A 21,803-nucleotide genomic window follows, 5' to 3' on the forward strand; every position below is an offset into this window, starting at 1 on the left:
TTGCATTGAAGCAGCGAAAATACCAACACAGCTGCAGAGTTGCAGTGATATAGCGGTAAAAATACTACAATTCAAACAATTTATCGAACACAATTTGCATTAAATTTACCAAAATTCTTCTTCAATCAGCAGCGTATTAAGTAGAAAAACGTTTTAATAATTAATAAACATAAATACATATGCAAGTCAATGATTATTTGCCACCCAAATGCTACTTCTTAAAGGTGGTGCCCGTATTCGCGACGCACTTGGTCAGCGAGTGCTGCGCCAGCAGCGTGTCCTTGTGGGGCAGTGCCGCTACTTGGAAGAACAGATCGATGCCCTCCTTGAAGAGCTCAATGGCTTCGTTGGTTTTTTGCGCCTGCATCGCCTGTGCCGCCTCCCGGTAGAGTTCCTCGATTTTGATGAGCCTGGCGACGCTCTCCTTGAGGGAAATATTCTTGCGGCAGCGCGGACAGCGCACATCCTTGGCCAAGTCCTTTGGGAACTTGAGCAGATTCACACAGTTGGCCGAAGTGCACCTGGGAGGCATGTATAATGTAGTATTGCGTTGGATTACACAAATATTTGTACCTACCAGAAGCGCACTTGTTTGTCCAGTTTCTGGAGCAGCGGCCAATTCTCCTGGCAGGCCATGCAGCTGCAGCTGAAGGAGTATCTGCCACGCAGCGATCTCTGGCGCTCCTTGAGATTGGTGTTCGTGAAGATGGGGCCATAGTTGACGGCGACCACTTCGTGCGGACGATGCGGCTTGGTGGCTGCCAGCACAAGTTTCTTGCCCACAAAATAGCTGGCAACGCTGCAGGGAAAATGGATGGAAAAGGCAGAGGTTAAGTCACTGCATTCCGGAAAGAAACCTTCACCCACCTTGGCCAGCATTCGTGATTGAAGTACGAGCCCGTGCCGTAGAGCCCTGCGCCCACGTGCACCGTCTTGCTGCCCTCGAAGGGATGCTCGTCCGTCACCTGCGTCTGGTAGATCTCGTGCGCGTTGTACTGCAGCACCTGGAGCAGCCCGAGCAGCGCGGTGGCCACCTGCAACTCCACGGCTGTGGGATTGACGCCCTCGGTTTTGCGCTGGCCAAAGTACTGCGCCTTCTGCAGTATGCGCATGATGAAGCCGGCCATCAGTGAACGCTGCAGGTAGTCCTCCGCCTGGCGCACATCCTCGTGCGAGCAGAGGTTCTCGAATAGGAGATTCGCCGTGGCCAGGCCTTCATCTACGCTGGCCGCTTGTGTGAAGATGCGCAGCGCAATGAAGCAGAGAATGGACATGCCGGAGCCAATCAGCAGGTCCATGAACTCGCACTCGAAGCGATGGTAGCTCGAGCAGGCCTCACCCATGCACTGAGCCGAGCAGAAGGCAATGCCCGAGCAATGCAGACACGCCACAGGAGTGTGCAACCTGCGGGGCAAAGGGAGAGCATAAACAGCAGCACCAACGATCAGAACGAGTCACTTACCGCTTGAAGCAGTGATGGCAGTGGGTGCCAAAGAAGGCGGGAATCAGACAGGCTGCCACGGGATTCTCGCACAACACCACATCGCCCGTCTTCAGGCCCTCGCTGGCCACAACGAAGCGGCCCTTCTCCTTGGTCTCCACCAGCTTCACGACATTGGCGGCGCCACTCAGTTCGGGGTTCTCCCCGTGCGCCAGCTGCGGCACCTGCTCCGTGGATGGCTCCTTCGGGACAGGCTTAGTCCCGGCGATTTCTGTGCGCATTTTTGCTATATGCGAGGTATCCGCTCCGGCCAGCTTTTCGGCAATCTTCAATGAGATTTCAGCTCGTGCGCCCTCTCCCATTGCTGCCAGAGAAGGAAGTTTATAATTTACCCAAAAGGAATTGCCGCTTGCTGTTCCACTCACCCGCATAGGCCTTGGCCATCTTGCAGTAGTAGTCCACGTTGGACTTCAGCTCCAGTCCGAAATTGCTGGCCAACTTGAGATCACTGAGTGCTGGCTCGCCCTCGCCCAGGCCAATCAGTATGGAGGCACGCGAACGGTAGGCCAGCGCGAGGGTTAGACCATCGTCAATGGTGGGATTCACATTGCGTTCGGGTGCACGCATCACGGCCAGATTGGAGGCGAGCAGCGCCTGCTGTAGCAGCTCCCTGCGCTCACCAGCCTCACTCGTGCTGCAGCTCAACAGATAAAACTTGTCCGCTTGGGCACGCCGCTGGAAGGAGAAGACGGCATCCTTCTGCTTGTAGACCGGCTGGACATGCTCGAGTACGCCGAGCACTGGATCGCACACCTCGCGATCACTGAATATGGAGAGCACACGCGCTGCGTTCGACTTGAGTTTGCCAAAGTAGTTTTTCAGCCACTTGTCGCCACATGTCTCCCGCACATCGCCACAGAAATCATTGAAGAAACCCTTCTTCTCCGACTGGACAGTGCGCGTGGAGCATATCTTCTCGTATGTCGGATCGTACTCCATATTTATACGTAAATTATGTAAAATGGAAATGCAAGTTTAATGTTCCGCGTTTCCTGCTCGATTTTGCTGCAGCCTGAGTGTTGGAAACAGCTGGCGAACGGTTGGTTTCGGCGCTCCAAAAATAGCACCCCAAACCGATCGTTCAGTTCGCCGCGTTATAAATACTCGCAAGGGATTCAATGGTGAACCAGTGTAGATACTAGTTGCAGCCGTTTAAATGCTCGAACTTGTTCCAGTTCGTAGATACAAACACAGGCAGCATATAATTGTAATTTCGTTTTTATTTTTGTAACTTGAAATTGGGCTTATAAATCACATTAAATAATTTATTTAAAAATTAGCTAAACGTACAAAAATATAACAATATATATGTATGTATATCAGAGTAGTTATAGTTATATATATATATTTTATATTTATTAATTAATTAATTCAATGAAATATTGAAATTCTTTGCTGGACTAGCATAGACCCCTCCTACACATACCTAATTGGAAAGACCTTTTTCATATAGAGTAGAGTAGAGTACAGATTTAGTAGTAATTTTGGACATTATAGTTGTTGTGTTTGTGTCAAAGGAAGATATCAAATATCGGCTACGCGTCTGACTAGAACAATCCGTAAAGTAAAACCTGTAGAACCGAAACTTGTGTTAAATTATAAAGAAAATCACGTGTGGTGTGTACCATTTTCAGTTTAATTATTTGTATTTATTTGGATTGATAAATGTTTGTGTGTGTGTTTGTTTGTTTGCGTGATATTTCATGATAAATTTCCATAATAAAATGTTTGAGAAATGAACTTTGAACAGACTTTCTTGCTTATAAAATGCGTTGGTTTTGGGAAATAAAAAATATTTTTTTCACTAACAGTTGATACAAAAATTCAATTGGCTAATTAGGCGTAAGGTACAAATCATACATATCTAAAGATACTTTTTAAATTCAGAATCATTATGAATGACTTTATTCCCTAAAATTAATCCAAAACTTAAGATTGTGGTCGGGGTTTGGGGTTGGGTGTTCACATGATGTTTAAATAAATTAAATTGTTGTTTGTTTTCACTATTATTTGTTAGCTTTTAGTCATATTTAATCTCGTTGGCTTTCATTTGTTTCGATCTAAGTGAAAAGTGTTTGGCTAAACTTAACAAATAAAATGCTACAAAAAAATGTCAGCCGCGACAGCTCCCCGAAGCGCATATAGTCGGTAATCGTAGGTAGTAGGTATATGTATGTTTGTATGTATTGTATATATAATGTATATTAACAACTATTATCATCACATTGTAAACGTTAAGTGTTTTTCCTTATTATTTTGTGTAAGCCAAAAAACCGAGTACATCGTATAGTTTTTAATGTCTTTTTGTTGTACAAGCCTTAAACGCTGCCAAAAAATATCCATTTTCCATTTGATTTTCACATTTCAGCCAAACGAACTCATGCCTCACGCCTCACATATTATTCAGAGCCTAGTTTTAGTCCGTTTTCTGCTTTCGTTTTTGGTATGGGTTTTTTTTCTCTTTACTCTTTCTGCGCGCAGTTTAACTGAGGGATTGTTCCGACATAGCCTATACCGTACATAGAATTTAAATAAATTAGAGCTTAATAGTTACAACGGCATAGCCTTCGAAATTGGGGGATGCAACTGCCTGGGATCTGGGGGCTCACGTCTGTCACGCGGCATCTCTTCCTCATATACATTATCAACTTTACATATTTATAAATAAATTAGCCATAGTATCACTTATTTTGTAATATTTTAAGAAGAAAATAACCAAAAACTAATTCAACTATAAATGTAAAGGATTACACCATGGAAGCGGCCGGTTTACACTTAAGGAAAAGCAGCAGTTAGTCCATCCTGAGGCAGATGGAGCAGAGAGCGAGTGGCGGCCGCCTTTGCCTTGCACTTAAACCCTACCACAACTACTATACAAAAGTGGAGCACAATTTCCGTGGCAGCAGCTCTATCCGCACCGCAGACAACGCACAACCACAGCCAGCAAGCGCCGAGAGTTAACCTCATCGAAAGTGGGAAAACACCTCACGACATCTTGATGCCCAGCGCCCGACTCGAGTATTCGTAGACGACATAACTGATGGAGACGGCTGGCAGCACTTTGAGGAAGTTTGGCGTTATGCCGCGGTACAGTCCCGTCAGACCCTCCTGCTTCACAATCTTGCGGAACAGGCCGGTCATTGTCTCCTGTCCACTGTGCGCATCGCTGCTCTTCAGGGGAATCAGCGTCTTGCGCTTCTGGTTGGTAATTGTTTCGGCGGCTGCAAAGACAAACAGAATTATAACCATTGTGAGATAGCAAAAAGCGGTCAATGCTTACCTTGTGCCTGTAGCCGTGTCCGCACGAGTGCCAACGGGTACGAGCAGAGCTGTCCCAGCGCGCTCGATGTGCTGCCACAGGCCAGGAGTACCAGGAAGCTGGGCTGCTCGTTGTTATCGTGGCTGGCAATGTATCTCCGCTTCAGTGTCTCGTACACGGCCAGATCTATGCCCGCATAGGGCAGAATACCGAGAATATTGGGCACATAGCCGCGATAGAAGCTGCGCGCACCCTCGTGCTTGTAGATTTTGGTCGCAGCATCGGCAATGCCCGCGTACTGTCCGGTCTTGCGTAGCGCCAGCCGCGTCTTTAATACTTCCATGGGATAGATGATGGTCTGAGAAATGCCGCCCGCTGCAGCCCCCGCATAGAAGCGCTCCACAATGCTCATCTGTCTGCTGGCATCCTCGCCACGAATCAGTCGCTTCATTTGCTCGTAGGCAGCAAATTTGAGCGCCGTTTCGGGTGCAATCTTGAGGACGTTGATGCCATTGCCGCGCCACATGCTACGCGATCCGCCCTCATTCAACATGATTTGTGCACACTCTGAGATTCCCATTCTTGTCGTTTGGACCTGTTAAGGAAAAAGCATTTAGTTAGCTTGTTAGGAAGGGAAATCTGTGTGGGGGAGACTCACCTGAAGGTAGACCTTGATTCTGTCCAATGGTGCTGTGCACGTTCGCGACACTCCACCGGCAATGCCACCGGCCACAAGGTGTCGCCACCAGAGGCCCGTTTGCATTTCCTTTTGTGTGAAGTCATCAGGTACATTCATATCCTCGCCAATGTCGAGGTACTGCAATTATCAAAAATCCAAATCTTAGGTCACTTGCAAGTCGTAAAGCGGGAGAGATTACATTTAACAAATAGCTACAAATGAATGGAATGAGAGTCTACTTTAAGAGTGGTTGTGCTGGGACTCTAACCCCGTACCCGTACCCGTACAGCTTCGTCTTCTTGATACATGGCCGCTAGCGAACGCAGCCATTCCTGCCCACTCCAGTCTGCCTGAAAGTTAGCTCCAGTTTAAATTGGATCAATCGCTTCTCAATCAGTACTAGCAAGACTAGGGCAAGCCACCCAGCAGTAGCAGCAAGGCGCGGGACGCCGAGCATTACGGAAGCGAGAAGCAAAATGCAATACTAGCGCCAAACAAAGGTTATATCATTCGCATTGGTTTGTGCATCGGTGGTGCATACATCTTTACATAGTGTGTATGTAGTGTATATTTTTGTGTATTCCCAACCCGGTCGGTCGTGCCGCCACTTTATATTTAATTTTCGCGAATTTCTGTGCTGCCGCCCTGCCAATTTGTTGTGTAATTTGTGTAAAAGTTGAAGAGAATAGGGAATGAAAGATGGAACAGTCGCTAGCTTTTGGCTTTCTCTGGCGATTAAAAACGAATTATTATTAGTTGATAAGCTGCTCCAAGAAAATAACAAAATAAAAGCTGTCTGAGCATGATAACTGCGAAACCGCGAAACCGAAACCCCAATTATCAGGTCTTGTGATTCCGAAAGCTCTCGGGCGGGCAGCGGACAAACAACAAACGGAAACCAATGGAAAAAATCCGATTGATGATTGCTGGGGCTAGAATATGGGTTTTTGGGAAGACGATTCCCCAGGGGGTGAGGCACTTTCAAGGTGAAAATTAACAACAAAAAAAGTCATTTCCCTTTAACCGTGATCGATGGCATTGAAGTCAATTATGATGTTTAACTAAGCGAACGACTACAGGGTACAAAAGTCAAACACCCATCATCATGCTTGCATAAAAAAGAGACAAAAAACATGCAAATTCCAACGGCATATTTCAGGGCTACAATTTATATCTGAACTTTGCTCTCATGTTTTATTTTGGGGATAAAGGTGTGGGGTTCTCGGGTAGATTTAAAATGTGAGCTAATGATTGAAATGGCTGAAAATTGTTGTGCATTGTCATTCCTGTTGGAATTAATTATTTCCGAATTTTTATAGATAATTATTTTATATATAGAGCGAGGCACATGACTGCAGAAAAAAAGCTTCTTTTCTTTATACGAAATGTTCTATTTTTAAAATATCTGCCACGATTTTGGCTCACAGACGTGGAAGTAGAAGTCGAATTGGCTGTGGAAGGACTGTCAGCTAAGGCAGCCAAATCGGGTTATTAAACGAGTCAATGGATCGCATTGGATCAAACAATGGGCTCTCTTGACCAACTCCCAACAGCAAGGCCAGTCTGAAGCGATCGATTTCATGGCCAATGCAAGACCTGAAGGCAAATGGTGCCAAGGGAGCAGCCCACCTTGGACTTGGAATGCCAACCCCATTGGAATGGAATGGCGTTGACCGAGCGTCAGACTCTGTTCCGTTTATGGAATTTGCCCGACGTTATTTCCATCTCCGAAGTGTTTTTCCCCCTCCACCAAAGGCAGTCACGACAGACGGAGATGCAAACGTCAGCAGTGCGAGGGTAAACAATAATGTAAGAGCACGTTCAGTTCAATCAACAAGTTTATAAAAGACAGAGAGAGAGGGCAAACTGTTGACGCATTTGACGTCACAATTTGACGCGGGGGCCGGGCCTGACCACAAACACAGCAGGGCAGGGCAGCGGGTTAAGGAGGGGCGCTGAGTCAGCGCCTCCACATAAACTCATTACACACACAGAAATATACAGAAATACGTTCACAAATTTATGAGGGAGAGCAAAAGCCATGACGTTTTTAAGCGCTTGGCAACAAGCAGGCAGACGCGCAACAAGCACACACACACACTCGCGCTCACTGAAACAAAAGAGAGCGGGAGAGCCACGCGCAGCGCAAAGCTTAGGCAAATGCGTGCGTGTGTGTGTGTATGCGTGAGTAAAGTATGTCGGCGATCGAAGCGATCAAGACACGGGGAGCGACACAAACTGGTTTCATATCAAAACCGCCGTGGTATTTTGGCGGTCTGTTGCCATGTGCCCCTCATGGCTCATGGTGCAATGTAACTGAAAAACCTAAAACCGCGACGCACAACGAATTGTGTAAGGTGCACAGCACAGGGTGCTGCATAGCACCGTTACGAATGAGCTTTAATGGAATGCAAAGCCAAGTGTTGCCACTTCCAGGAAAGTGGGACTTATGGCTCATTTGAACTTGGCGGGGAAAAACCAAAAACGATAAGATAAACGCGCAATGAGTCAGCTTCCGTTGCACAATGCGGCCAGCCACACAGCGATTGAGATGGCGGTGGATGAAGTGGAGTGGATCACTAAAGAGTGTTCTAACTGGAACGGAACACCTACCCGTCCCATCATGTCACGGAATATGACAACGAAATCCTCCATCATGTCCCCAGCGACTGCCATCTGCTGAATGTTGTGATAATCGACTGGCAAATTGTAGTGATATGTGCTATTCCGCAGCATTTTGTTGTGTGATTTTGTGTTATGAATTTTTTTTGTCACTACACTACACTGTTTTCGGGGGTTCCTTGAAGCCCAGTATTGAACAGATAACAGTTCCGCTTTACTTCCGCTTTAATGCGTGTGCCCGGAATGTGGGCTTTCACTGTGGCAAGTGCAAACGCAAACTTTCACTCGAAGCTGTTACAAAATACATGCAGCACAGCTCTCTTATAATTTTCCTCGCCACTGTAGCCGCACAGCTGTGTAGGCTAGACTTTGCTCGATTCTTTATATTCGCGAATTAAGATTGTCGCGAAAGAGAACAAAGCAGTCGTTCGTTTCAGGCTCAATTATATAACTGCTGCACTCCAGCGCGGTGGCGTTTCAAAGTGTGGGGCCTGAGAGTGTTATAATGCGCGAACACAACCTTCACGCGAGCCAAACGAAATACAACTGAGAGCATGGGGCGACGATCGACGACGAAGCTTCGCGATTTTGTCGTGCGCTCTGGGGGCTCTGTGCTTTTTGCCCTCTCTCGCTATCTCTCTGCCCCACTGTGCTGCTGGCCGCCCCAGCTCTTTATTAGTGGGTTGCGCGTGTCGCGCTGTGAGCCACCCAACCACCCCTCTTTGAGCCTGCCCTCCAGCAGCATTGCGGAGGCTTCTCGACAATTAGAAATGTTATTGGAAAACAATGATTGGGGAAAACATTTGATTAGAGGATGGTGACAGCCACCAGAACAACACCCAAACAAAAACTGGGTGTTTTTCCAGCAAACTAATTAGAGTTTCCTTTTGAAAATTTCATTAACATCTTCGGGAACATTCGAATCTAATTTCCAGACTAAGGAAAATCAGCAGAGGAAGTCCTGTTGGTTCCATCCACATCTCTACTCAACATACCCCCGGTTTCTACTATTAACAGGTATTGAAAGAGAGAGCGACGTCTAGCCGTAATAAACTTTAACTCCCAGTCAATGGGCAAGACGATATTGACAGTTATTTGGCAGCTTTTGATTACAGGTTTCATGACTTTTCGCGTGTGGAACCGGTTTGGGCCGATTTCGGTGAATACCAAGGGTCTGATAGCAGCCCACATGACAGGCGTGTGACTGACTGGCTGCTGGCTGGCTGGGGATAACGCTCCAGCGGCTGCTGCGCCATAGGTGGGTGATCTTGGGACTTCAACGTGGAAACTTTACAGCTGCTATTTCAGGCACAAACGTCACCAAGAACTTGGGTTTGATAAGGACAAATTCAATGACCAGTAGAAGGAATATTTTGGATCGTCGTCAACTGAAAACAAATAAAAAATGCGACGACAAATCCGCAAAACAACAGCGGTTTAGCCTTATCAAACCAACACACGATTCTATTATGGGAGATAAGCCACAACGAGGGTTCGAGGAAACCGCTAGACACACCCATTTTTCAAGTGCCCAGCGCCTGTGCCTAGTACCTTCCTTAACAAGCTTCAATGAATTTATGATACCCCAGCGAAGGCCACCCAGTGTCGTGCTGTGTGCCCCTCAATTGAATATTTAACGGCACCAATTTGTGTGCCAAATTGATGTTGTCTCAAAGGAAACGATGAACCACAATTTAGACACGACATTCGACAGCTCATTGCAGGGGTTCTGGGCGTCTGTCATGCCTCGTACAATGAGTTGACGAATGCACTGGCCAAGTCATAGTTGCCGTAATCATTATTAACTTTACCATAGAAATATCATATAACAATGAGTCAAGTGAAGGCTTCAACCGGTACTTGTACTTTACATTGTTTGTAGAAACTCTCAGCCACGTTACGGAGAAAACCTTATTCTAAGAATGTAAAACAATTCACCAACGTATCGTTTCCAGTTCTGTTTGGTGACTCCCGGAACGTGCGGACAGGTTATCACTAGTTCTGGGACCTTTTCTTTGTAGTGTCCAAGCCGGTCAACAATTTCCAGACTGGACTGGACTACAGCGTTTGCGGACTTTGATTAAAGCAAACAGCAACAAAAATTCCAGAATTCGCGTAAATATTTGTGCAACTGACGACAGAGCGAACAAGTAAAATGGTCTTATCAGCGCGGGAATGCGTTCAATCTTGATGCGAATCAGCCATTTGGCCGGACAATCAATCATCGCATGGAAAGGCAACTTAATGACAAGTCTAGCCTCATTAGAGTCCCAGGCTCTGTGGCAGGCTACGTTTAACTCTTACTTTTGGGCCTGGCTAAAAATAGGCAGCCAGCAATCTGCACTCAGCAGTCGTCAGGGGCCAAGAACCGGCTGCTCACTTGGCAACAAAAACTGCCCCTGGAGTGGACGTGAAGCTGGTTGACCTTAAGATTCAGGTCTGGTCTGCCAATCGCGAAAAAAAAGCGTCGAAGAGCGATAAGCTGAGATTTGAAAGCTGTTTCGAGGGGGATTGACAAGCTGTTCCGCTGCTACTTTCTGGGAAGACTGAAAAAGAGCAGCAGCGAGCGGAGGGGACTGTCAAATTTGTGTGGAATTGATATCAATTGTTGGGCGCTGACGCCGCATGTAAACAGAATGATTATGCAGACAACAAAAGCGGGCGTTAGCTTCGTCACCTTGCCACACACAGCCGACAGTAATCATCCCGATAAGCGGCAGGCACTACCCCTGACAGGCCTCCACTAAAACACAAAATAAAAACATTAAAATTATGTGCTTGATTAGGTAGTTTGTGTACCGCTTAAATCAGATGATGAAATATATACAAAACTCTTGCGTCAGGGCACAGAGCGTGCGCTTATGTCATGCGGGAGGATTACAAACTCTCGATCTCGATCTCGATCTCTCTGGATGTGGAATGCATACAACAGTCAGTCAGTACTTGGACATGCAGATGAACGATCTATGGGCTATGATGAGCGAATGGGTAAGCCTACTTCTGGGTGGAGCTGACTGATGGGAGTGTGTCGGTGGGTTGTGTGACTGTGACCCCAAAACTACGTGAGGACTACAACAAAAGTAATGGTAATCTTAGAATCATAGTTTTTGTTGACGATATGTACCTTCAGATCTTCCTCAGTTAGTCAGGAGTTGTGTGTGTGTAGGTACTACAGAGGCAGTTTTATGTCGTTTATGTAACGAGCGTTAATGGTGGAGTGTTTTTTTGGTTTGTTTTTGGATATGGTAACGGACGCATGGTAACGAAACGTGGGTATAAGAGTATAAAATTGGACAATTAGTTTACAAAATACGAAAACGTTAAACAACTACAAAATGTCTGTGGGGAAAGAACGAACGCGACAGAACACAAGCGCCGAGATATGATAGTGAGAGTTTTTTCCCAGAGGCAGAGACGATCCGACCTCTGGGGCAAAAACCACCCACTGGACGGTACAGGAAGGAAGACTAAAGTTAAGCGCTACACGTTAAGGCTTGCACTATTTTTGCTACATAACTAGAGAGCGCGCTGCTGTTCGCCACACTTACAGTAGAGTGCCGCCAAAATTTGATCAGATCGTGTATGTCCGTGGAGGGTGCCAATAGCATAAAGTCGCGCCACTCATTAAAGCTTATGTTCAAGCTGCCATCCTTGTCCATTCTGCAACAGAGAAGAAACCCATCAATAAAGAGAGCCATTAAACATGTTGAACTTCGCACCTGGTTAGCAGTTTTCTAGCCTCGTCCACATCAACTTCCAGGCCCAGGTCCTTGAAAGCGGATATTAGCTCCTCCAAATCCACTTTGCCTGCAAGCAAATGTCATGATTTATGTTTAAAGTAAAGGAATGAGCGCTCACCATCACGGTTTTTGTCTAGGTGTGAGAACTGCAGGCACAAGTTCTTCTCGTGCTCCCGCACATAGTGCAGAAACTCAGCGAAGCCCACGTTGCCACTTTGGTTCTTGTCCGACTGCTGCATGAATTTCTGCAGGAGTATGGAGAACGAAATGCATTAATTACACCCCCAGTTTAGTTAGAAACCAATAAAACAAAATGTTTCCCATCATAAAGGCTTCGGCTGGGTCGAAACCATACAAATCTCAGCTGTCTCAGCCACAATCTTCTTGTTTTATTGGGGACTATTAGCATACAGACGAGTACATTCCCTCAATAACAGTTTTGTATAAATTAGATTCGCATCAGCTTTTGTCACCGCAGCTCTGTCAAGGACACATATTATTGATCTTTCACTGTTTTGCCATAGAAAAGCGCAACAAAAGCATTACAATTCGAAAGATTTGCGAGGCACCCCGGCCGGGGCCGAACACTGGCCCATGTGGCCAATTTATGTTAATCCCAACGACACTTGGCAAAGACTGCCGCATGCCACCCCTGTCCCCACCCCTACCTGTCCCCACTCACCTCCGCATAGACGCTCGACAGGCCAAACTCGTGCAGCGCCGCCGACAAATCGTGTATGTCGACCTTGCCGTCACCATCCCGGTCCAACTGGTTGAAGATGCGCTCGAGTCGCTCCTCGTCCTCCGCTGGTATTTCAGTGGGCATAATGGATATGGGTATGCCATTGCCCGTGCTGGAGACAGTGTCCGGCGGCGGCAGTGCCGACTGAGGGTTGTAGGGCATATTGGCAAGCTGCGCATGTTGCAGGCTATTGAAGTTGTGGCTCGCACTGTGCTCATAGCTGGTGGCAAGTGTCGATGGCTTCAGTGGTGCGTAGATGGCATGGGCCTGTTGTGCAAAATTGGTAGGCGGATCCGGCGTCAAGTCAATATCGATGCGCTGGCCTGGCTCCGGCTGTTCCTGCTTCTGCTGCTGCTGCTGCTGATGCTCCAACTGCTGCTTACTTACTTCTAGGGATGCGTTGTTTTCAATTCCAACTTGCTTTCTGACCATTCTCCAGACTCGTGTGTACTTGTTTAGAGTTTTACTTGCTGCGTGTGGAGTCTCGACAGTGACTAGGGCCTGGGGCTACACTTGGTGTTGGAAATGCGTTTGGCAAAACGGTTAGCGGGCTCCTCCTACTCCTATGGCTGTTGCATTTTGGCATATACAATGTCAAGCTGTTGGTCTGTTCTGCAAATAAACGTAGATACATATATAATCAGCAATTAGGCTAATACCAGTGTGCACATGTGCGAAAAGCCCACAATTCAGTTTCGCTTGTGTGAAAAATCGTTTCCCCGCAGATGAAGTCATCCAATTGGCAGGCAGGCAGCAGATGGCAGTGTGTGTGTGTGTCTGTGCTCTTTTTATGTTATAATTAAAGCATGGGACTGGTCAGCATTGAGAGCCATTGCAATCAGTGCATTGATTTTCTTGGAGTCGATATATTGGTTTGAAGGCCAAACCAACGCGTTTCCCGTAAACCTTGAAAAATTGGCACCAGCCTCACGCACACACACGCACATGTCTGTCCCATAAGTGAGCGAAGAGAAAGCGGGGGTAATGGAGAGGGAGAAAGAGCCCACGCAATACTGGAACTTTCTACTACTCCATTTCCCATGGGAGTAGCGCACTCCCAAGGCTGTTCTGGCCTTACTGCATTTTCTCGCACCTTATGCACACCTTTTGGTCAGTTTCTCCGGCTGGGTAATGACTCAAGTTTCACCGAATTGCTCGCAAATTGTTGCCAAATTGGCAAAATTTTATTCTGCAGTCGTCGCACACGCACACACACTCAACTGGATATGGATATGCAGAAGAAAGCGGACCGCAATGCGAATTCCACGACGACAGGCTGTCTACGTACCGAGTTGGTTCACTGCTCTTGTGCCCGGGGATATAGGATATATATAGGATGTGTGTGTGGCGATCGTTGCCTTTTAAATTTGAATAAAACGAAAAGTAAGCGAGTGCTTGGTCAAGAAATTTTAATTTTAATTTTTGTTTGGTATTTAATCGCTACAGTGAATGGCTCATTCCAAGTGACTGTTCAAACTTAACACACTGAACGCCCGCCTTTTAAATAGGTAAGCACTTTGTCCAAATTGGCGAGATAAAACTGCTTGTAAACGTTTTTTGTAGCCACCCATCCCTCCTGTTTACGAATAAATTCGAATGGGCACCGTTTCATTCAGCTAAACTGCGTTTAAAATCTTTAAGTTTCATTAATTTCTTAGTTTTCACTTTAACACCCATTGGTCAACAGAAGGTTAATCGGTCTCGGTCAATGACATATTTACTCGATTTTAATATTCTGTTTAATATTGCCATCCAACTTAGACTCTCAGGTGTGGAACTACAATTTTCTACGATTGTACAATACATTCGCCACAAGATTGGCCTACTCCTCATGACTTATTTTATTGGATTGATTACAAAAATAACCATTTAGCTGAAAGGGTTAGAAAAAAAACGAAATAAATAAATTTGTTGCTGGCCACCCAGTAGTATGAACCCTTGTGCACCCTGTTTCCATTATTTAATATAAACATTTCGATTTCAAAGATGCTCTTTAACATAATAATTCCCTAATGTTTTGATATTATGCAAAATTTTTTAAAGCAGATTTACATTAGAACCAAATATTTCCACCATTTTTTCAAATCGAGGACATCCTTTCCTCCAAGGGTACTAAATGTTGCTTATTCCTTGAAAAATGTTGGAGAAGTTGGAGAATAATGCTGCTTAGTATTCGCAGCACACTTTTCGCAGCATGTTGCTGGTCCATCCAAATTATGTTGACAACGTGAGTGGGGATGGAATAATGAGTCATTGTTGCGGGCGAAAATTCCCATGTTGCGAGAAACATACGTATGGGTGTTTGGATACCCTATATTATTGATATGGACTGCGGATGCGATTGTCTATAAAATAGGGTTGAAACAATAGCATCACCATAACAGTTTGTCAAAAGTCCGAGTGCTGTTAAGCGCATAGTGGAACTATCGATGTAGCAACATATCAGCTATCGATGGCATTCGCTGTTAGGTTAACAGCGCGCTCAGGTTACAGTCACATTGAACAAAAACATACTTTTTGAATGGAGGCCAGGGTCATGTTTCATCTGTGGCCTTAATAAATCCCAACAAAAGTCTGAATTACAGTTGATAACATAATATGTATTTCTCTGCACTTCAGAATGTTGTTTGTTTCACGATACACTTATATTTCAGCTAAATAATTCGTTATGTTGTAGGTCTATATAAAATTGGTCTAAACTGTGGAAATGAACGAGAATAGTTGCACTTTCTGTTTCTGTTTTTCAAAATTGGAGCATGCAAGTGTTTTTCTGAAGGGGAATTTCTGTTAATTACATTAAATGCGCGCACAACAGCTTCTTTCTCACATCGGGATAACAAAACAAACAAAAATGGAAACTCAACGAACGGAAAAATACACTGCGGTTCGGGTAAATGGATCGGTTTTGGGGGGGAAGGGACATCTCTTCTAGTTCATTAGCAAGTTCCAGGCATCATCTTCGGCGTTCACCTTTTCGCCCGCTGGAGCGGCCGGTTTCGATTTCACATTTTTCACATCCAAATTGTCGAAGCCTTCGCTCAGCTTCTGCGAGGTGTCCTGCAGCTTCATGTTGCGGCGTGCCGTCTGCCCGCCCGATGGGGCATTCTGGTAGGAGGTCTCCGCGCTCTGGTAGTTGGACGACGAAGCCTCAAAGCCAGACCAGTCGTCGTCGTGCGTGAGGCCAGCCGTGGCGTTGCCGCTGTTGCTGCTTAGCTGCGTGTGATACGAACTGGAGCTGGTCAGATGCGTCTTGTTGTTGGCATTCTCCTGCCAGCCACCCCAGTCGCTGTCGCTGACGCCGCTCTGCTGGCCCAGTCCCCCGGCCAGGTTGCCACCCACCGAATTGGAACGCTGCTGATAGGGATTGTCCTCGAAGTTGGGATCGTTGTAGCCGCTCTGCGGGGACGAAACGTTGCTGCCCGACAAGTTATTCCAGCCGCGCTTGCCGATGTCTGTGACCTGTGGGGGCAAAATAAAAGGGCGAAACTTTTAGCACTTGTGGGGAAGTAAATCTGACAGTAGGGGACTAAACTAACTACCGACCTTGAAGGCCACGTCTGTAACACCGCTCTGAACGGTTTCTAGCAAAGTGCCTTCTTTCATCTACAACCAAAAAAGGGAAGAAAACAAATCAAACAAACAATAAGGAATACAAATAAGAAAGGAAAAACGATGTGGCTGTGGTTATCCTGTGACGCACCTTCGTTGATGCCAAATTGACAGTGGTAACGGCCTTCTCCTTGGCGGTGCTGGCCAACTTTGAGGCATTCGTGGAGAACAAACTCCAGCCCGAGGCCAGCGTGGACAGTGTCGAGTCGATGAGCTCCTGAGATTGCGTTTTTGGCGGTGGCTCACGTGTGAAACCAAATCCGGCATACTTTCCGCCCTGACTCGGTGGCAAGTTCCTGCAAAAAGCAACACAATAAAATATCAGCGGGTTTGGTTAAGGCTGTGCCACATACGCTGGTCGCGAAGCGTTCTCCACTTGACGTTTGCTGAAAAACTCCTCCTTCTGATCCCGAAATTCCTGTGTCTGGTACTGCTGATAGCCTGGGGCATCACTGTAGCTGCCGCCGCCGTTCTGATAGCCTTCGGAGGAGCCGCCGTAACCTGTTGCACTGGCATGCGATTGAGAGCTTCTGCTGCCACTATTGCCACTCTGGCTGTTGCTGCTGCCCAGCCGCGTTTCCGCTTCGCTTTGGTTCCAGCTCTTGCCCTGGGCCAGTGTCGCAATCTTGTCGCGGTACAGAGCGGCAGCCTTGGAGTTGTATCGCTGCGTTATGGGCGCCCGTTCGCTCCAGTCGGCCTGATCCTCCAGGAATTCGCGTGCATTGCGGTTGCCGCCCGCCTTCATCTTCTCCAGCTCAATGTCCTTCCACTTGTCCATCGTCACGGAGCGCACGAACGACAGATGAACGCCCAGGCTGCGATGCTTGCCGGAGCACTCCAGACATATCCAAATGCCGTAGGTAACCGAAACCCACTGGGGATTGTGTGTTCCGCACTCGAAGCATTTCTGTGTGTTTAATGGGCAAATATGACTTATTAAAATTAATACATATACTTGCGAGTGTGTGGGTGCGTGTATGTATGTGTATGTGTAGATTGTGTGTGAGGCGGAAGTGAATTTCAGACTTACCGAATTATCATCTTGTGGCTTCAGCTCTTGGAGCACTCGTCGCGTCCTGGGACTGGCCATGGCAGCAAAACAGCCAGCTAGCTACTAACTACTCTTTGTGGCACTCAATGCTTTTGGCTTTTGTCTTCTCTTCTTCGCAGCTGATAACTTTTTTGCTGACGCTGGCGGTGTGTACTGCCAATATTGGAAACCAAACACACGCTTACGACTTCGCAGCCACTGTGGACGCTTCAATGCCAACAAGTCTGCGCTGCCACTTAGTTAAACACATTTAGTAAGCCAGCGAATTTGTTTCTCTAAAATTATTTATTGATATATTAGCAAACAAAAATTATTATTTTTTTTTGGTATTTAAACGCTACAGCGAAATTGGATGGTCGCACGACGATGAGCAGTGCGGAGTTATCGATAAGATATACCGTCAGGGCTTCGTAAATATATCAAAATATACCATTGCATCTTCAAAATATACCGTAAATATACCGTAGTCTAAAATGAGATTCCTCGATTTTGATGTTCTTTTTGATATTACCAGCTTGCAAAGACTTTTAACACTGAAACAATAGTTTAACCCGTTTGAAGAATCAATTTGACGTATTTTAAATACTAATTGTTATTGGTTTGTATACCTTATGACCTTATAATTAACAAATTCAAATATTCAAATCAATCCTTCTGGAAGCAAGGAAGCTTTGTATACAGTATGTAAGTGTATGTAACATGTAGAGACACGTGTATGTTAACTGATATCATAAAAATGTTTGAAAAATAGCGCGCGCAACCAAAGAAATAAGAAATGATATTAATTTTCTTAAGGGAAGAGGGAACGGAAACGGTGCAGTTCTTCTATCTATCTTTACAACATAATTGGGGTTAAAATCAGATTTATCCGACCGATATTGGAGTATTGTTCTTGTGTATGGAGTCCTAGAAATCTGAACTGGGACTCTGACAGACTCTTACCACCATACCGATCTAGGCTACATATTGTCTATAGTCATAACTAATATATTTTATTTTATATTTGGTTGTTCTCATTAGTTGTTCAAACTCCCTTCGCAGAGGAAAAGAGCTTTCAAACTCCCTTAACAAAGAGCAAAAAGAGCAAAAGAGCGTTCATGGTGCGAAATTTGTACCAAAAACTAAGGTGTCGACAACAGGTAAATACGTCACAAAAAATGCCAGTGGCGCCAGGTAAATTGCACGGCGATTTTCATCCTACGTGATGGAAGATTTCTTCTTCGTGCGTGTATTTGGGGGGAATTGGTCGACAATGGGCTAACTGTTGATCGGAAATCCTATTCCTCGATTTTGATATTCTGCTTAATCTTACTAGCAAGATCCGACCTTAAGCCCTGATATTATAATTTTGTTCTTTTGATGAACTAATTATCCACAATATTGATAAGATTTGAGGGCTTCTTTTTATTGGATTGTTTGCAAAATAAGGTTCTAACTAAAAAGGTCCAATCATAAAATCGGAAGCATTCGATATCAGCAATATTAAGTATCGATTTTTCATTTGGCTGTCGATAGTTGCGAAAATGTGCCGCAGAATTTGAATTGGCCGGCTGCCTGTGTACAAAAACAAACTACAACATTTTAATTCATATTATCAAGTAACAGGCAACTTCCTACCTCAGTTCCTACGCTTCGTTAAACTCCTTCTACTTTAGAAATATATTTAGGACGCTTAGTGGCTGCCGCAGAAGCAGAATTACATGCTCTCTCCTTTTGATCTTCCTACCCGATGACGAATTCGAACAAATTTAACGAAATATCACGCTGATCTGATTCCCATATTGAAGGGCTATTCATGTGCCGACCAAGGCGATCGATTGCATTGCCATTTCTGCCGCGTCATGCCGAAAAAGTTAATAAAAACAGCGATTTATCACACTCGTAACAGTAATCAATCTCCTGCCTTCCGTCTGTCTGTCGGGACAGGGAAATTACTTACATGAGCGACTTCAATCCAAACAGACCGCGGGTGGGCTCTACCTACCGCCGATCCACCAATTACAAGACGAGGCCAAGGCGCCGCCAGAAAGATTTCCCCACTGTGGCGGGTCCAAACATAATTCAAATTCTGGGCATTAGCATATAATTATGCACAATATTTTTGCAACTGGCAGTTGAACGATCGTTCATTTCTTTTTCAATTTCCAAAAATCGCGCATTTATTCAAGTCAGTCGCTCGCTTTGCTATAATTTGCGTCGCACGCCCCATGCCCAGCGCTGACTTTGGGGGCGGCACCACAGACACACGCAGACAGAGAGATGCGTGTGTGTGTGGTTTATAATTGGAGGATGTGTTGAATTGAAAAGCCTGCCGGGTAATCCGATCAATGCAGCAGAGCCACACACCCCGAAATGTTGCTCCTTCTGAGTTATGCTGCGGACCGCGCTAAGTGAGCCCGGGCGGGCACCACTGCGCACTCGCTCAACGCTTTCAACAACTACCGAGAGAGGAGAACAGAGACTGGCCTGCTGGTGGTCTTATCAGGAGCTGAAGTGCACTCCCAACTGCCAGAAATGGCATTGCTGCGCATCCATTATCGGCTCTGTCATTGCCAGGCAACGCCCCAGACAGGCCCAAGCAGCGCCACTGGGCATTTTGCCACAGAAAGAGAGAGCAAAAGAGAGAGAGAGAGAGAGAGAGAGAGAGCGGGTTAGCCGCTGAGTTATTGTGTGGATACGATCAAATTATAGGCCTTTGCTTGCATTAAACTCGCATAGAAGTCGATGGGTTGCTGCCTGCCCCTGGAGGATGCACACTGCATCATCATCGGTTTTTGGGGCAGTGCATCCGGTCGATGGAGTTCCCCGTTCCACTGCTGTTCCTAAACATGTCAACACGTGCAAAAACAATGCTCGCCGCAACATATTTCGTGCAAATGAATATCGAATTTATGCAAATGAGCGGCTGCCATGGCCAGGGACTGCCTGTTCGACTGTTCGCACGCCGCAGCCACAAAGTCTGCGCAGACTCGCAGAATGAGAAACGCATGCGAATAAAATAAAAATCGCTGGAAATTGCACCAATTAAGTGGAAATGTATTCAAGAGGGGCGACTGTGGCCGGGAGACTGCAGGGGCGCAGCAGATTGTCCTGCATTTATCAGCGATATTAAAGCGTTAAGTGAATTACTTATTCCCGATCGTCGCAGCAATGCGTTTACCTTTCATGTCCCACTGCTGCTGCTGCTGCTGCTGCTCCTTCGGGTGTCGTTGTCACCGCTGCCAATGTCGTTGGCCGCGATCTCTGCATGCGACAATTATATGCGCGATCCGACGCCAGCCTGGCTCCCGCTCTTCCAGCCGGCAGCAGCAGTCCAAGGCGGCATCTATCACATGGCAGAGAGAGCAAGGGGAGCTGTAGCTCGACTTGGTCCTATGCCATGTAGTGATCGCTACTGAAGACGCTTTTTGCCAGTGCCATTTGCCGCTGCTGATCGATTCAAGCCCAATCGATCCGCAGCATCATGCAACCGCGCACAGTCCGAGGCAAGAGGTTGAGACTCTTCTCTTCTCTTGGCTTAACAAATCGTGCCAAATAACACAACATAATGACAACAAAGCAGACGACAGGGCTGGCAAGCGTGGACTCTGCTCTGTTCTCTTGGTTTGCCTTTTTGGCCCTGTCTTTGGGACTCTGCGACTGCGACTTGCTTCTGTCGGTGATTGCCATTTCAAGATTTTACACACACACACAGCCACACTCCGTGGGGATGGCGAAAATTAAGAGATATTTATAATAAGCACGAAAACCACTTAATACTAACGCCTTTGGCAATTAACAGGTACAGCCACAGGCACAGCCACAGCCACAGCAAGGATGCCGATTGTCGCTCTCTCGCTCTCTCGCTCTCTCGCGCTTCGCTCTCTTTTTCCCATTGGACGCCTTTCGTTTTGCTGTCTTACTAATTATTTACACTCAAAAATTAAACATATTTCACTTAATATGTGGCAATAAACACATAAACAAATGCAATTGGAGTGGCAGGAAGAAGGAAGCTCAGATTTTATTGCTTGCATTTTGAGGCATTTTCTGGAGTTTTTTCTGGCGGAAGTTTTACACTTTTGCGCACGAAATTTGAGGCCCAACTTGAGCTTTTATTTGTGTATTTGAAACTATAATTTGTTGCTGTTTTTAAAGTATTTTTAAGCCAGCAAAAACCCAAACTTTTTGTGTCCCATCTGCCATTTGTCATATTCTGAACTACGGCGCAGGCTCTGGCTCTCTCTCTTTTGGCAACTAAAAATCAGACTGAATGCACACACAAAATACATCACAAATAAATCTTTCATTTAGCTATAGTACAAAATCAACAAAACGTTTAACCCAATTGTTAATTTTCAAAGTTCTAATAGCAAACGCCGACTCGTCTCTTTTCCATTCAAAAGTCGAAGATCAGAAGCTGCCACAAAGCGCCAGCGCTGCCACAAAAGCAATCCAAGTGAAAGCCACTCCATGTGGATGCTGGCTCCTCTCCGCTGTCTCTGTGGACGCCTTTTTCGACGACTCATCAAAAGCCCCAGGTACGGGATTTTAATTGTTTTTTGCATTCTCTTGGCAGGCAGGCTGGGGCTGAGGCTGAGGCTGTCGATTTTCTTTCATC

At 46.0% G+C, this 21,803-nt stretch overlaps 3 protein-coding genes and 1 long non-coding RNA gene across 11 annotated transcripts; 1 reads left to right on the forward strand and 3 right to left on the reverse strand.

The window, feature by feature from the left end:
• Positions 1 to 157: 157 nt before the first annotated feature.
• LOC117895816 (SET and MYND domain-containing protein 4) lies at positions 158 to 2,615 on the reverse strand. The gene is made up of 5 exons (XM_034803742.1): positions 1,867 to 2,615; positions 1,463 to 1,805; positions 868 to 1,404; positions 578 to 799; positions 158 to 521 (listed from the first exon to the last, which is right to left on the reverse strand). The coding sequence occupies exons 1-5, from the start codon at positions 2,438 to 2,440 to the stop codon at positions 212 to 214; spliced, it is 1,986 nt and encodes a 661-aa protein (XP_034659633.1). The 5' UTR covers positions 2,441 to 2,615; the 3' UTR covers positions 158 to 211.
• On the forward strand, positions 2,570 to 20,618 carry LOC117895819. Its single transcript, XR_004648960.1, has 3 exons — positions 2,570 to 2,580; positions 10,478 to 10,914; positions 20,604 to 20,618. It is a non-coding gene; the product is annotated as an uncharacterized LOC117895819 (long non-coding RNA).
• On the reverse strand, positions 3,129 to 13,978 carry LOC117895817 (calcium-binding mitochondrial carrier protein SCaMC-1-B). Of its 6 annotated transcripts, none has more exons than XM_034803743.1 (9): positions 13,832 to 13,978; positions 12,484 to 13,155; positions 11,920 to 12,046; positions 11,781 to 11,868; positions 11,610 to 11,721; positions 5,721 to 5,789; positions 5,419 to 5,577; positions 4,782 to 5,355; positions 3,129 to 4,722 (listed from the first exon to the last, which is right to left on the reverse strand). In XM_034803743.1, exons 2-9 carry the CDS (start codon positions 12,973 to 12,975, stop codon positions 4,487 to 4,489), a joined length of 1,857 nt encoding a protein of 618 aa, XP_034659634.1. In that variant the 5' UTR covers positions 12,976 to 13,155; positions 13,832 to 13,978; the 3' UTR covers positions 3,129 to 4,486. The 6 variants fall into 6 exon arrangements, with proteins under 6 accessions (XP_034659634.1, XP_034659637.1, XP_034659635.1 ...); XM_034803746.1 differs by having other exon boundaries at positions 12,484 to 13,150; positions 13,832 to 13,958; XM_034803744.1 differs by lacking the exon at positions 13,832 to 13,978 and adding an exon at positions 13,648 to 13,778.
• LOC117895818 (ADP-ribosylation factor GTPase-activating protein 1) lies at positions 15,126 to 17,543 on the reverse strand. 3 transcript variants are annotated; one of them, XM_034803751.1, is made up of 6 exons: positions 17,300 to 17,539; positions 17,183 to 17,268; positions 16,506 to 17,059; positions 16,244 to 16,448; positions 16,087 to 16,146; positions 15,126 to 16,002 (listed from the first exon to the last, which is right to left on the reverse strand). In XM_034803751.1, the coding sequence occupies exons 2-6, from the start codon at positions 17,240 to 17,242 to the stop codon at positions 15,472 to 15,474; spliced, it is 1,410 nt and encodes a 469-aa protein (XP_034659642.1). In that variant the 5' UTR covers positions 17,243 to 17,268; positions 17,300 to 17,539; the 3' UTR covers positions 15,126 to 15,471. The 3 variants fall into 3 exon arrangements, with proteins under 3 accessions (XP_034659642.1, XP_034659641.1, XP_034659643.1); XM_034803750.1 differs by having other exon boundaries at positions 17,183 to 17,539; XM_034803752.1 differs by lacking the exon at positions 16,087 to 16,146 and having other exon boundaries at positions 17,183 to 17,543.
• Positions 20,619 to 21,803: the final 1,185 nt, after the last annotated feature.

This window comes from Drosophila subobscura, chromosome J, assembly GCF_008121235.1.
Source record: "Drosophila subobscura isolate 14011-0131.10 chromosome J, UCBerk_Dsub_1.0, whole genome shotgun sequence".
Taxonomy (NCBI): Eukaryota; Metazoa; Arthropoda; class Insecta; order Diptera; family Drosophilidae; genus Drosophila; species Drosophila subobscura.